Source organism: Spea bombifrons, chromosome 3 (genome assembly GCF_027358695.1).
Source record: "Spea bombifrons isolate aSpeBom1 chromosome 3, aSpeBom1.2.pri, whole genome shotgun sequence".
Taxonomy (NCBI): domain Eukaryota; kingdom Metazoa; phylum Chordata; class Amphibia; order Anura; family Pelobatidae; genus Spea; species Spea bombifrons.
In genome coordinates, this window is record NC_071089.1 from 85,402,853 (window position 1) to 85,416,947 (window position 14,095).

At 37.5% G+C, this 14,095-nt stretch overlaps 1 protein-coding gene across 6 annotated transcripts in view; it reads left to right on the plus strand.

Annotated features, from left to right (window-relative positions):
• The window catches only part of OPA1 (OPA1 mitochondrial dynamin like GTPase), a 37,709-nt gene extending 25,295 nt beyond the window's left edge, over positions 1–12,414 (plus strand). For 5 of the 6 annotated variants that reach the window (XM_053458866.1, XM_053458870.1, XM_053458869.1 and 2 more), the window contains 5 exons: positions 369–485; positions 2,551–2,644; positions 2,930–3,040; positions 12,222–12,303; positions 12,403–12,414. In XM_053458866.1, the coding sequence (XP_053314841.1) occupies positions 369–485; positions 2,551–2,644; positions 2,930–3,040; positions 12,222–12,286 (387 nt within the window). In that variant the 3' untranslated portion in view covers positions 12,287–12,303; positions 12,403–12,414. Of the gene's footprint in view, positions 1–368; positions 486–2,550; positions 2,645–2,929; positions 3,041–12,221; positions 12,311–12,402 lie in introns of those variants that run through there. The other variant, XM_053458867.1, reaches the window with a different exon arrangement.
• Positions 12,415–14,095: the final 1,681 nt, after the last annotated feature.

Genomic DNA, 14,095 nt, shown 5'->3' on the forward strand with positions numbered 1-14,095 from the left:
TTCAGTGACTAATATATTTAATATTTACATTGCCATGGCTGTCCTCTGGACAGTGTATAACAATTCCTATCATGTTAATATGCCATGGGTCAGATTAGTGTGATGAGAGTTGCACTAGACAGAGAGTATCTGAAGCTTATTTAGCTTGAAGTAAATAATAGCAAATGCCCAAAATCATTCCTGCCACATGTGCCCATTAAATATAAAGATGGATGGTTGATAACCTTACTTCATCAATTTAGTTATAGCATGTTCTTTATGGCTTTTTCTTTTTGATTAGAAATGTGTGCATTATATTGAATATGAACTACAGCAGTTCATATAAGCTGTGGACATTAACTTGTACCTTAATCTTTGATTTTCTCCAGATAAAAGATACATGGCATCAGGTTTACAGAAAGCACTTCTTAAAAACTGCCCTTGGCCACTGTAACTTATGCAGGCGAGGATTTTTTTACTATCAGAGGAACTTTGTAGACTCCGAGGTAAGTGCAACCAGGTAGTCTTTTCACACTTTGGAACGTAATGGGACTTGCAATAAGTTTTAATTGTTAAGCCAACTAAGAAAACACAGTCAGAGCTTGGAAAAATGCAGTATTCGTGGAACTAGTTAAATAAGTAATAACGTCTGGTTATCCTGGATGTATTGGCACAGTCAAATCTCAGAAACTATTTAATGGTTGGTTAGAAAATACCAATACTCAATTGTTTTTAAAATGAGCAGCTGATGGATCAATATCTACCAATAACTTGTTTGATAAAAAAAAAAAAAAGTATTGCAATCCAAATGATGGGTTAAAACTCCATATACCTGTCTTACAGTGAAAGGAGAGGTTAATACACAAGATACAAAAGGGCTTAACAGTGTATAGAACATCTCTTTATTGCCAGTACGCAGGCCTGCTATGCTCACCCTGCCAGCTTGGGTGAGTTCCAGCGGGTCTATCGTGTGCATGCGCCGACAGTCCTCCAATTTTTGACTTTGTTGTCTAAAGAGACTAAAGAAAATGTTCTATTTTTTAGTTTCTTATCTAGTTGTGGCAGTTCAAAACCTTTATGCAGGAACAACAGTCTGGTAGTCCTAAATAGGATTGACGTATTTCTGTAGATTTGTGATTAACTGGAAATTCAGCATCCGTATTGCTTTTGAATTATTTCTCAGCCGTAACTCTTAGTCCAGCATCTTGGCTGTGCCGGCACCCTTGCTAAGTGCTGTGCAGGCTATAAAATCATTAAAGACGTGTGTGTATTAAAGGAAGAAAATAAAGCAGATCTGTCTTTTTTATTTATTTCTGCCCCTCTCCTGATCACACACAATCTAAATAAAAAAAAAATCCATGGTTGCTCCAGCAAAGAAGTACTGTCTAGACAAAGTAGGCTATAGAGACAAAATTAATCTGGCTACAGAATTACATCAGTGCTTACATTCACAGCTTGTAATTAATACATTTAGTTCTGTCTGTGTTTTGCCGCAAAAAAAAATGTTCCAATGTCTATGGTGCTTTTATGTGCTTTTTTGAACAGGTTGAGTTAAAAAAAAAAAAAAGTCACAAAATAAAGGTTTGGAATGAAATTAAATATCTATATTACTATTACACATACTTCACCCTGTCACATTACCATTGTTAAGGCGACCAAAAGGTGCTTACTCGCCTTGCAAGATGGCTTATAATGTGTGTTCAGACAGTTGGGGTTTGCTGATACCTTGAGAGGCATCACTTGTGGACATATTTACTAAACTCAGAGTCTGGAAGGGAGTTGAGTATTTCAAGTTACTGATCCCATTGTGAATTTTGAGAAGACAACCATCTTCGTTCTCTGTAGTGTATCACTATTCCCACTAATATAACTAACACACATATATTGGAGTTCTTCAAAGAAACTACATAGTTAGATGTATCGAGTGTTCCCATAGCTTTCCCAAGACACTACGTCCTGTCTGTGTTAAATATTGGTGAATAGTCTTGTGGAATCCATTTCTGGGAAGAATTCTTTCGGATTTTCAATGAGCTGCGCTTGATAAGAAGCCAACGAGGGAGGCATTTGGAAACCATTGCGCTTAAGTTTCTCGGCATTGTTTTATAAGAGCTCTTGATTACTGCTGACTGCTCAGATTTCACTTATCGTGTATTCTGAACAAAAACAAAATCTTACCCACATATGAACACAATTAAGCCAACAAGCCTGTGTTTCTTCCACATCTTGGTAGCATTTGGAGAACACTTGACCTGCCACCTTTTGGTACTTAGGTGGCGCCAGAGTACCATTAAGTGCAGTTCAAATGGCTTAGCCTGTCGGGCTAGTATGATGCGTTCTAAAGTGGTTTACGTGGAGTGTGTTCAACATATGGTTTATACATTATTTTGTGCATCAAAAGTCATAGATCATGGTTTTGTGAATGTTGCAACGTTTTGGTTTTTTTTCCTTAAATTACTGTTCTGTTATCGTTTTACTTAAGATTGCTCTACTCTTCTGATTTTTCTTTGTAGTGAATCTGGCTGTATTTTTTCAGATCCGTAACAATAATTATAATGTACGTTAATATTTTAGCTGGAGTGCAACGATGTGGTCCTTTTCTGGAGAATACAGCGAATGTTGGGAATCACTGCCAACACCTTAAGGCAACAGCTCACTAACACAGAAGGTATAGAGCAAAGATCAACATTGTGTGAATGCCCTGTAATGATACATGTTATGGATATGATGCTTATACAAAGAGTTTCTTGGGATGTCCACTAGAGATGTTTCTTATTTATAGTAGAAAACTCCACGGCTGTCTTGTCCATGTTTTTTTTTTTTTTAATATACTTGCGTGCAAAAAAAAGTCATATATATATATATAATATATAATATATAATATATATATATATATATATATATATATATATATATATATATATATATATTTTATTATTTTTTGTTGTTTCAGTAAGACGTCTAGAGAAAAACGTAAAGGAAGTATTGGAAGACTTTGCTGATGACAGTGACAAAAAGCTTAACTTGTTAACTGGGAAGAGGGTCCAACTAGCTGAAGATCTCAGTAAGTAGAGAGCTTTCCTGTATCACTTTTCTACTGAAACTACTATGGGAGGAACGCTTCAGCATAACCACACAGGGGTTTTCCTGCAGGACGTGCTAAGATGGCTCTTATAATGCATAGTTTTATCAGTGAGAGATGGCTTGTAAACTTATAATGCTTAGTCAAATCAGTGAGCTGAAATGCTCAGCTCTTGTAAAAATCCAGGTTTAGTGAATAAACTGCTAAATATGGGTGGGACAAAACCCATATGTTCCAAGCGTGCAGATACAAGGCAGTTAGTTACACTCATGCATAGATAAATCGATGTTAATAAACTAGTTCTGCTGCTGGATTCCCTCGTGTAACTATGAGAAAAAAATGCTAGTTCTGGTTTCAAACTATAGATGGCAGTGTTCCCCCTTTTTTATCCTTTTTTTCCTTTTTTAGAGAAACTTTGCAAAGCTAGTGTTTTGCCTTGTTACCATTAATATTTCTTTAGAAATAGTTTATAAAAAATATAAAACTGGGTATCACTTTCTTAAGATTCATGTACACGCTTTCACCTACGTGGTTATACGTTGGAGTATGAACTGATTGTGTCACCCTGACACACACACACATCCCCTTTTAATCAGAATTTGATGGCCTATATGAACTAGTCTGTCTGGTTTTTATGTAAAAAATCAAACCTTAATCAGTACTTGGTCTTGTCTTAGATTCTGGATATTATGTATGTTTCAATTCATTTACTTGTTTTGTTTGTTTACTTAAGTACAACTTTCTTACATTACATCTAAGCCTCTGAATCTCAAGTGTTAAATTTGTTTTATTCAAACATTTTACCTCATTTGAAGATACCCTTTCAGTAGCCTAGAAATACATACACTATATATATATATATATATATATATATATATATACATAGCAAGACTATTATTCTATGAATCCCTGGCCTGTGACAATCCTACAAAGGAAATGAATATTCTACATTTTAAGTGCAAACAAAATCAGAAAACTTGTAGCTACAGTCCACTGTGATTAGTTTGCATGCTGCCATAAACTATTGAGAGCTTTACTTCTCTCTCTCTCATAGCCTCTTAGCGCCGACCTTTGACTTTCAAGGTAAGGTAGTATAATTCAGGAGGAATCCTTGTTTAAATGGAAGTATGTAGATATGAAAAGAACTCCAGGTTTTGCTCTGTTCTTTTCACATTCTGATCAACATTAAGAACAATACCCCCCCTTTTCTCTAAACACTTGTCTTTTAATTTGTGTAAAATTGAAATGTATATAGTACACAGTAGTAGGTATTTCAGTGAGGATGCCATGCTTGTCCAGGCTTGTCCGCCGTGCTGCAGACTCCTTGCCACCGATAACAATTAACACGGTCGCTATGCTGCTTTTATTATTACTCGGTTCTTAAAGACTGTGTGCTGGTTACCAGGCAGTTTTATCGGACTTAGCATTGTTCCCTCATTTCTTTGTGAAGAGCACCTCTGTCACGTACTTTTTTATTTGTGTTGTGTGTCGTTCTAGAATTCACAATATCCACATTGGAGACAGCAGTGTCTGCGTATTTGAATTCCTTTGTATGCAAGTAGAGCGAAGGGAGCTTTATTCACTAAAGAGTGAGACACAACAGGAAATTGAAGTGACCCCAAACTTTTGAACAGTAGTGTATGTATGTATGTCGGGGATTCGGTCTGCACAGTCCTTGGTGTACTGCTCACAAGTTATATATAGGTAGTAGAACCATCTACAGACACCAGACAAGCCAGAAGGCTTGTTTTTTTTCCCTCAGAAATCTCATGGTGCTGCCACAACTACAAGGGATTCTGGGTAGGCGCATGCAAATAAGGTCAACAATAAACAATATATATATATATATATATATATATATATATATATATATATATATATATATATATATATATATATATATATATATATATATATATATATATATATATATATATATATATATATATATATATATATATATATATATATATATATATATATATATATATAGATTTTGTTTTTTTGAGGACCCGGGGGGAAGAGAAGCATGGCCAACCTCCTCTGTTTACTACTCTATACAGCTGAATGCTACAACATTGCCAAGGTAGCAGCCGTTGTCTTTGCTCGGAGTACACAATGCACTTGTCCAGACTTGTCCTCTCATTCTTCCTTTCCTTATCTCTATATATTGCGCCGTTTCCATCAGGTTGGTAACGGAATTTCCTGGCCAGTGTGGCTGTGTGAATCTGAAATTTTGGGCTGAACCAAAGCTTGAACCGCAAATCTGTAAATTTAAAACCCATAACTTAATGTCTTAATAATAGATTGGGCCAATGAAGTGCAGCGAGCGGCCACGATTTATGGACCGGTATCAGAGATGCTTCGTAAGAAGCTGCACCAAGCAAGCGGTATGATTTATGTAACTTAAATAAAAATACGTGGGTCTTTCAAGGAAGAGTTAATGGATAGACAGAATGAGTTCTAGAAGAAGAAAACTATTTTGGCTCTAATCTAAATATAATACAGGTTTGAGCAAATTATGTAGTAGTGGTGAGTAAGGAGTTAAGTATCCCTTCTACTTTGGAAAAACTCCTTGTACAAAGCATCCAAAATGAATGATCAGGGTCACAGCTTGTCCGGAGTAACTGCTGATTGTGCAATAAAACCCGTTCATTATGAAGCATGTGACCAGTGACTCCACAGCGTGACTTCCCTTCAGTTCCACTATATTGGCAATACATAAAGACATCTCTTGTTAATGCCTTGGCCACAAATATTGAGCACAGGGTGTCAGCTGCCCCGGACCTTCTATCCAATTAAGCTCTTTGAGGAAGACAGACTGCTTGTTATGTGAGCTGTCTGTGCAAGTAAAAAAATACATACATTCCCAGACTGCGGCTAAAATATGCAAGCAATGATACAGATTGTTTACTGAATTTTATTGTTATCACTGACTTTTACTAGTTGACCGTTTCACGCATTGATCTTCAGTAACAAGCTTTTCTTTGTTGAACCTAGGGCTTGATAAATCCCCGGAGCGTGGTAGGCATGACTCTGAAATTTTACGTGCCATTTTATATTGATCGATGTGGGTGTACATCTTTCTGGCTCCTAAAAAAAACCATCATGCTGACTCCCCAGATTTGCCCGTCTGCCTCCTTTATGTACACAAAAGTGTCTTATTTACCTATATTAGCTAGTGGCCCGCAGTAACTTGACTGTGCACATTTTTTTGCTTGCTCGTGATTTTCACTATACACTTAAGGATGAGTGTAGAGAGTAACATTTTTGTCTTTAAAGTCCTTAAGCACTAATAACATAATTGTAGTAAACTTTTAATGAAAGGATATAGGAAATAGCTTTTTTTTTTTTACGCTGACCCTGCCACTGTCCACATTTGGCCTCAGTTTTGTTTTTTTTGAAGCGGCTAATTCTAGAGCCCCAACACAAGGAGATACATTCAGTTTAACACAGATAGGGAGGGCTGGGGAAAAATTTTATCTTTTATTTATATAGCGGCAATAACTAATGCAGCTCTTCTTACAGTACATATGTTTAAAGGATCTGCCAAAGACGAGACAATTTTTTAGGTAAAGAGGGTCCTGATTGTAAGGTGACAATCTAGAGGGAATGGTGTCTAGAAAACATTAGGTGCAGAGGAAGAGTGGGAGAAGTTGTGTCAGATAAGTTTTAGCTACATAGGTTCTACACTTCTCTGAAAAAACTGTTAAGTTGTGCATGTGATGGCTGGAGCGTCTCTTTAAGTCAGACTTTCAAAAAATATATAATAATCATGAAATAACACTGATTTATGGACTTGCCAGTAGTCTGAGCCATAAAAGGGTTAAGCCGAACAATACATTGTTTATCTTTCTAAAGATAAAGGAGATCCTGAGATGTTGCAGGAGAGGAGAAGCTTTACTGAGAAATCATCCCCTTCCCTGGGGGGAAAGGCCAAGAAACATCGGTAGCATACCTCACATGAACATGTTTGGCTTACTTAACGTGCAAATCCCACTTTAAGAAAGGCTCAAGTGGTTCTGTGGTTTCTTAAAGTTATTGATGGGGAGCCAGACTCAAAAAAAAAGTGGATCTCTTACAGCTTTTAGTGCATTCTTTGTAGACCAGACACGTTATTTGATGTCAACACGAGAAGATTACGATGGAGTGATACCAGGCTTTCTGTGCATCTATATCCTACTCTTTAATGTATGTGTAGCTGGTCAGCATTTCCTGATAACGCTGCTTTGAACCGCTTACTGCATAAAACAAAAGTTGACTAGTGATTTAGACGACCGTAGTTTTCTATATTCTACTTCTGCATTTGCCTCTCCATATAAAGAACCAAATTTATTGTATTTTACATTTTTTTTTATTATTTTTTTTGCTATTGACATTTATGGCAACTTGCCTTGATTTATGTTCTTTGAGGACACCGTCCCAAAGTAGGACCCTAAAATCACTGGCCTTATTAGTATTTATTGCCGTTTTAACAGCAGGATGAGGGGCTTGGAAAGGGTCTTTTCCAGCACCCAGCCATACTGTTTCAGTCTTGACCCCTTTTTTTGTACGGGGAGAAGGCCGAGCTCAGACGGCAAACTCCTCCCTTGTGTTTTCCTGACCTGCTGGGCGTCCATTCACTCCCCATCTGTTTTACTGTCTTATAGGAAAAGGAGAAGCCCTCCTCTTATAAATCTCTCTTTACAGGTGATAATTGATGCCCTGTCTCATTGAGGGCTGCCTGGGTGGCTTCCTTTCTTTAAATGTTTTCCCTCTGAAAATCGTGCGTGGGAAATGCTAGTCTGTGAACTTGGTGCTTAAAATGCTAAACTTTTCCTTATTCTATAAGATTAGTTTTGCCATCTATTGAGTTAAAAATCACTGTATCATTTTATTATGTAAAATCCAACATAAGTGGCAAAAACTGCAATATGAAAGCTACGGAAAACACATTGGACTATATCCAGTTTTTTTACCTCTGCGATACCTTCTCTGATTAATACTGGATGTTAAAGTTTCTTTTGGGGTAAAAACAGAATGCAGACCCTAGAAGAATGGCTAAAATAGTGAGGTAATTCCTGTAAGCACAGTTATACACTATATATATGTAGTACAGCGGTACAGAATTTCATGGCCCTATATGAAACAATAAATTATATATATATATATATATATATATATATATAATTTATTGTTTCATATAGGGCCATGAAATTCGGTACCGCTGTACTACATATATATATATATATACCGTATTGGCTCGAATATAGGCCGCACTTTTTCCCCCCACTTTAAGTCTTTAAAGTGGGGGTGCGGCCTATATTCGGGGTCTAGCGCCCTGACGCCCGGGACATGCAGTCCCGGGCGCCGGGCAGGCAGTGGGGTTAGGATACAGATCCCCCGCAGCGGTGCAGGGGACCTGCATCCTACTCCCCGATACGCTCAGACAGCCTCCCCTGCCAGCACTTCCCACGGGGGGGGGTGCCGGCACTGGAGGTTGTCTAAGTGCATCGTGCGGAGCAACACCCCCCCCCCCGGACTTACCGGAGCAGACTCCCGGGTGTCTTGCGGGGCCGGTGGGGGACGTCTACGCAATACGCGTATACAACTTCCGGTGCCGGCACCGGAAGTTGTATAGCGTAGATGTCCCCTGCAAGACACCCGGGAGTCTGCTCCGGTAAGTCGGGGGGGGCAGAGGAGGACAGTGGTAGCATATCTCGGGGAGGGAGGACAGTGGCAGCATATCTCGGGGGGGGGCAGAGTGGCAGCATGTTTTTTGGTGCTTTTTTTTAAAGAAAAAAACTTTTTCTTTAAAAAAGCACCAAACTTTTAGGGTGCTACGGGGGCGGCCTATATCCGAGCCAATACGGGGTGTGTGTCTGTATATATATATATATATATATATATATACACGTGGACCAACCGTATTATGGGATTTTATGAGTGCCCCCAGCAGTGGTGTTGGTGGCTGTTGCTATAATTTTGAAAAAAGGGGCTACAATTCACAAAGCGGTGGGCAGTAGGAACTACTTGTATACTGTATATTTCAAAGGTGGTTATGTCATCAACTCTTTCGGCATCAATCTTTTTATATAGTTAAAAAAATTTATGTGAATAATAATTTCAGTACACCGGATGAAGTATGAAGAGGGGAGCATATTACAGAATTAAGGACTGCTAGAACAAAAGTGTCCTGTTCACAGGGCATTTCCCTCCAAGATTTCCTACAAGGATTGTTTTTAGTCAGTGCGCAGATAGACTTACAATATGATGTCTTTAAAGCCCGAGAATAAACTTGTTGTTTTGGGAGCAATCTGTCGTTGTATATTTAATAGTATTATTGTTTTCATTGATAAAGGAACTTAAACAAAATTTAAGTTTTAATTACTCTTTTTTAGATTCTAGATGACTTCTAATACTGTTTATTTTTCTTTTTAGATGTTTAAAAACACCCAAGTTCTTTTTTGTTGAACGCTGCCATATTGTCCCCTTGCAGTTGGCTGGCTGTGATATTAGTTTTGTAAATAACCACTAAAACTAGAAATTCATGTATAGTCTATATACTGTATTTGTTCGAATATAAATTTAAATGAAATTGCATCGTGCAGACTGGGGGGGCAGAGTGACATATAGGAGGGATATAGGGTATATCTGGGGGGCAGAGTGGCATATAGGGGGGATATAGGGTATATCTGGGGGGCAGAGTGGCATATAGGGGGGATATAAGGCATTTCTGGCACAGAGCGGCATATAGGGGGGGTATAAGGCATATCTGGGGGGCAGAGTGGCATAAAGGGGGGTATAAGGCAAATCTGTGGGCAGATGTGCGTAACTGAGGGGCAGGTTGGCAAACAAAAGGAAATAAAAACAAGAAATGCATTTTTCTCAATTGTAGTTTTTATTAAATATGAAAAAATTGTTTACTAATAAAAGTTTTTTTCCTATAGGGTAGACTTTCAGTCTTTTTCTTTTTTTTCCTAAATTAATATTCAAATTTTGTGGGGTTGAGCAAATACGGTATAATACACACAGAGTAAAACTTGCATTAAATCCTCCTTCTTGTGCTGTCGATATGGGATCATGGCATACGGAGAGAAAATGAAATGGTTGATCTGGAAAATATAAATCTAACTTGTCATTGTAGTAATTTTTGTTGCAGTTATATACAGAAATTGTTCTGTAACAAGTGAGTTGTAGCTATTATCTATGTTTACCAATTTACATAATTGTGAGCCTACCCACTTCATCTACCTTTATTACTTTAGTTCCTTTACACCTTGGACAATGCATAGAAACTGTGTAATATAATGTTTTCTATCAAACAGTTTTGTTTATAAATTCAGTTGTTAGTTTTTAATAGGTTTGTGATTGTGCGTTATTTCCTAAGCAGTCGAAGCATCCAAGCATGTCACACAAGGAGCACACCTCTGTACTGATGCAGTTTCCTATCGCTTGCACAAAGGGTAAAGGTATCCTCTCGGCAGGATAAGCCCGGGATGCTGTGTGTAGCAGCCAGCTGCTGTTTGCCGTTACGTGGGTGGCAGCGACCTTCCTGCTTTAGAGATGGGACTGAATGCGCTTGCACTGTTTAGTCACACACAGGACGTTTGCCGACTACGCTAATGTTTCAATGGCCCGGCATTTACACCTCTAAACTGCAGTTTTTATTCTGTTCAAACAGCAATAAATATCACGGAATGCCTTTGGCGGTTTTCTTAAAGGCCAAGTTGCGTGTAATCAGGTGCATTTTGATGAGGTGTAGGTAGGCAGTGGGCTTTTTTTACTTCATTCCAATGAACAATACAGGAAGTACTAAATAATCAATGTATTTAGACAGATAAAGATTTCAATAAACCCACCCACACATCCGTGATAATTGTACAGATATCTGTTAATTTGCTCTGCATGGTGGATATTTCTGTATCGTGTTGCGGTATATTTCAGATGTCATCTTTACAGTATTTCTAGAGTACCTGCAGATTTTATTGTGCTACCTGATGGTTTCATATGTTTTGCTCCTGTTTAAAATTTTAAAAATACAGGAAACTGTACTTTAATATTATAAAATAGTTTAAAAAAGTTCTACACTGGAACATGCCTCTTCCATTAACAATGTTAACTTATCTCAGTTTGTAAGGCCATGTTCTTTGATTTTGCTGTGTTGGATCAGCAACTTTGACCTTTTGTTTGGGTTGAGAGATATACATTTCTACCACCGATATGCAGAATAAGGCTATTAGGTTAAAAGCAAACTCAAGGATTACTAATCATTCTGGAATGGATGACGACCAGTGTGCAGTAACAGGTGCACCGCAATCCAGACGTGATTTTTGGGAAACAAGAGCCTTGGTCTTTGCAGCTATATAAGCCCTAAGGACCTAACTAGCGAATGGAAAACCTGCTTCAAACAGTTCTTTAATACTAGAAGGCACTTTCCCCCTAATAGGTCATACTATTTACGGTGAAGTGGGTCTGACAGATATGAGCCAAAGCAACTCAACATTCAAAGAGAAGGTTGTTGTCATTAACCTTTCACGCACAACCTACAAGGTTCCCCTTACAGAACATTTTATTATGCCACTGACTAATAAAACCATATCATGAACAGAAACATGAACGTATGCTGAAATGAATTTTGCTGCACTTTGTACTTACTAAGTAGCGTGGTGACATAGAGCATCTTAATCGGTACGGTGTAGAAAAGAGATTTCCCTTTCAATCTTTTTATATTGAATTTAAAATTGCTATAGCCATAGTAGCCCAAGAAAAAAAATAGTCTTTAGTTGAAATTTATGGGGGGCAAAAAATGTGAAGTTGCGTAAGCTTTTGGGACCTCTGGTTTCTTCTTCAATTGGGTGCAGAAGGCAACAATTTTGATTAAAGCATGGTGTCCTCTTAGTTTTCTAGACAAAATCTAAAGTTAAACATGCATTCTGGGGTTTATTTAATTGTCTATTAGTTGCAGTGGGTTGAAGCATTTAATCTGCGTTATAGTAATGTTTATCAGCTCTGGCCTTCATGCAAGAGAGGCTCACCAGGGTTGGCCCTTCATAATGCGTAAATGTGCAGAACTCCTTGGTTAGTGAACCACCAATATAAAGGATTCAGCAATAAGTGTTTACGATGTTGATGAATATCTGGCAATTAAAAATTATTCTGACTGTTTCCATGTATTTTCTAGAAAAAGTTCGAGAAATACAGGAGAAGCTAGAAGCATTTATTGAAGCGCTCCATCAAGAAAAGTAGGAGCATTTTCTTAAAAGGTAATTAAAAGGCATCTATACAGAAACTATCTTTTTTGTGCAAATGTATAACTTTTACAAATCAGCATCTCCTTTTTTTTTTTTTTTCTCCTTTCTCAGATTATTAGGAAAATGATGAATTTTCGTGAATCATCTGATCTCTTGGGGCATTTGCTGAAATTCAGAAAGAAGACAGTAGAAGCCTTTGTTCAATCTACCAGAAATTGAAAAGGGATACTTAGCTTTTATTGTGAAGGAGAAGGCTGCCTGTTCCTGCTGGCCTGTGTTTGTACTGCACTTTCGTCTACTTATAGAAGAAAAAACCTGGGGGAAACAGTGTCCATAGAATATGTATATAAATAATTAGCACTATTTACAATATGTTTTTTGGTGCTGTACATATACATACTGCACACCATCTACATCGCTGGTCAAAGTGCTTGCTCCTATACAAAGTGAAGCTCCCCGTCTTTAGTGTAAGCGTGCGCTGTATTGTTGGTTATCTAGAAAGAAGGTACTCAATCTCTGATGGGCAACCATAACGCTTATTTTAATCCTGTTCAGCCCATCAGGCACTGAATGCACGTTACCTTGGTTGTGTGCCATATTTTCATTTGAACTCATATATAGTGATGAATTAAGGTAAATATCAAATTAATTTATTGAACATCTAAATGTTGGGCCATTTCCAGAGGATATGGAATTGTATACTCCTTCAAAATAGCACATGTAAACTTTGCTGTTAACACTGAGAGCCTTCCTTTAAATTACAATCCGATATTTCTTTTCCTTTGAGTGTACTGCAGAATATCATATTCTTATACAGGTGAGTTACAGCACATGAATGCTTGCACCACATTAACAATGTCTGTATGTGTACAGGCTCTCACCTAAAATGAAATATTTCTTTTAAAAAGACCCACAATGTCTATCTGTCGCTGGTGTATGCTTATTCCTGCAGCCGTGCAAACATCTTGCTTTATCCAAGTACATATGCACTTAACATTGCTGCTCTTTAGAAGACGTTGTAAGGTCATGTATGGAGCTGTTTATGCTTTAGGAGTTCTTATGGAGTACAGACTTGAATGTTCCTCTGACTGCTTGGGGGGAATAATTACATTAAATATCATAAAAATCACTTTTTTTATATATACACATTTTAGAGACATTTTTTCTTCAAGACTAGTTAAAAGAAGAATGAACTATGGATTCTTTATTTGCCCTGCAATGATTATATTTTATTTTTACAACTGAAACGGCACATATTTATTGAAGTAACGCTCTTATTTTGCATAGTGCAAAGGGATAAGAAACAGGCCCACTAAACCTACATTAAAAATGTGCATGGTTGGTCATAAATCCTAAAATTACCCAGATTATGTATTTTGTGTCCACTGTTTTACAACTTTGTGCAGAATATTTCAGAGCCGGCAGTTGCAGACTAATGTGATATAGACGGCTGGGAGTCTATCCATGTTTGTGTAAATTTGACATCATAATGAAATGTGTTACATATAACCCCCAGAACGTTTGTTTTATTAGTACCCAAAAAAATGCATTCTGAATACTCTGCAAGATGAAATATTGTCTAATGTCTAGTGTGACCTTACTGATGTACACAGCATGATGAATTTAAGAAAGAAAGGTAAAAAAAATCCTGGGTATTTATTACATGCAATGTATTTGGTCAGAAATTGAATTAAAAATGATAATGAGAGCTCCTGTCTCCTGTTTGTTTTACGTATAGCGCCGCTCCACCTTCTTTGCTGCACTCAACAGATTTTAAATCGTTGTCTTATCTTTCATTATTTGT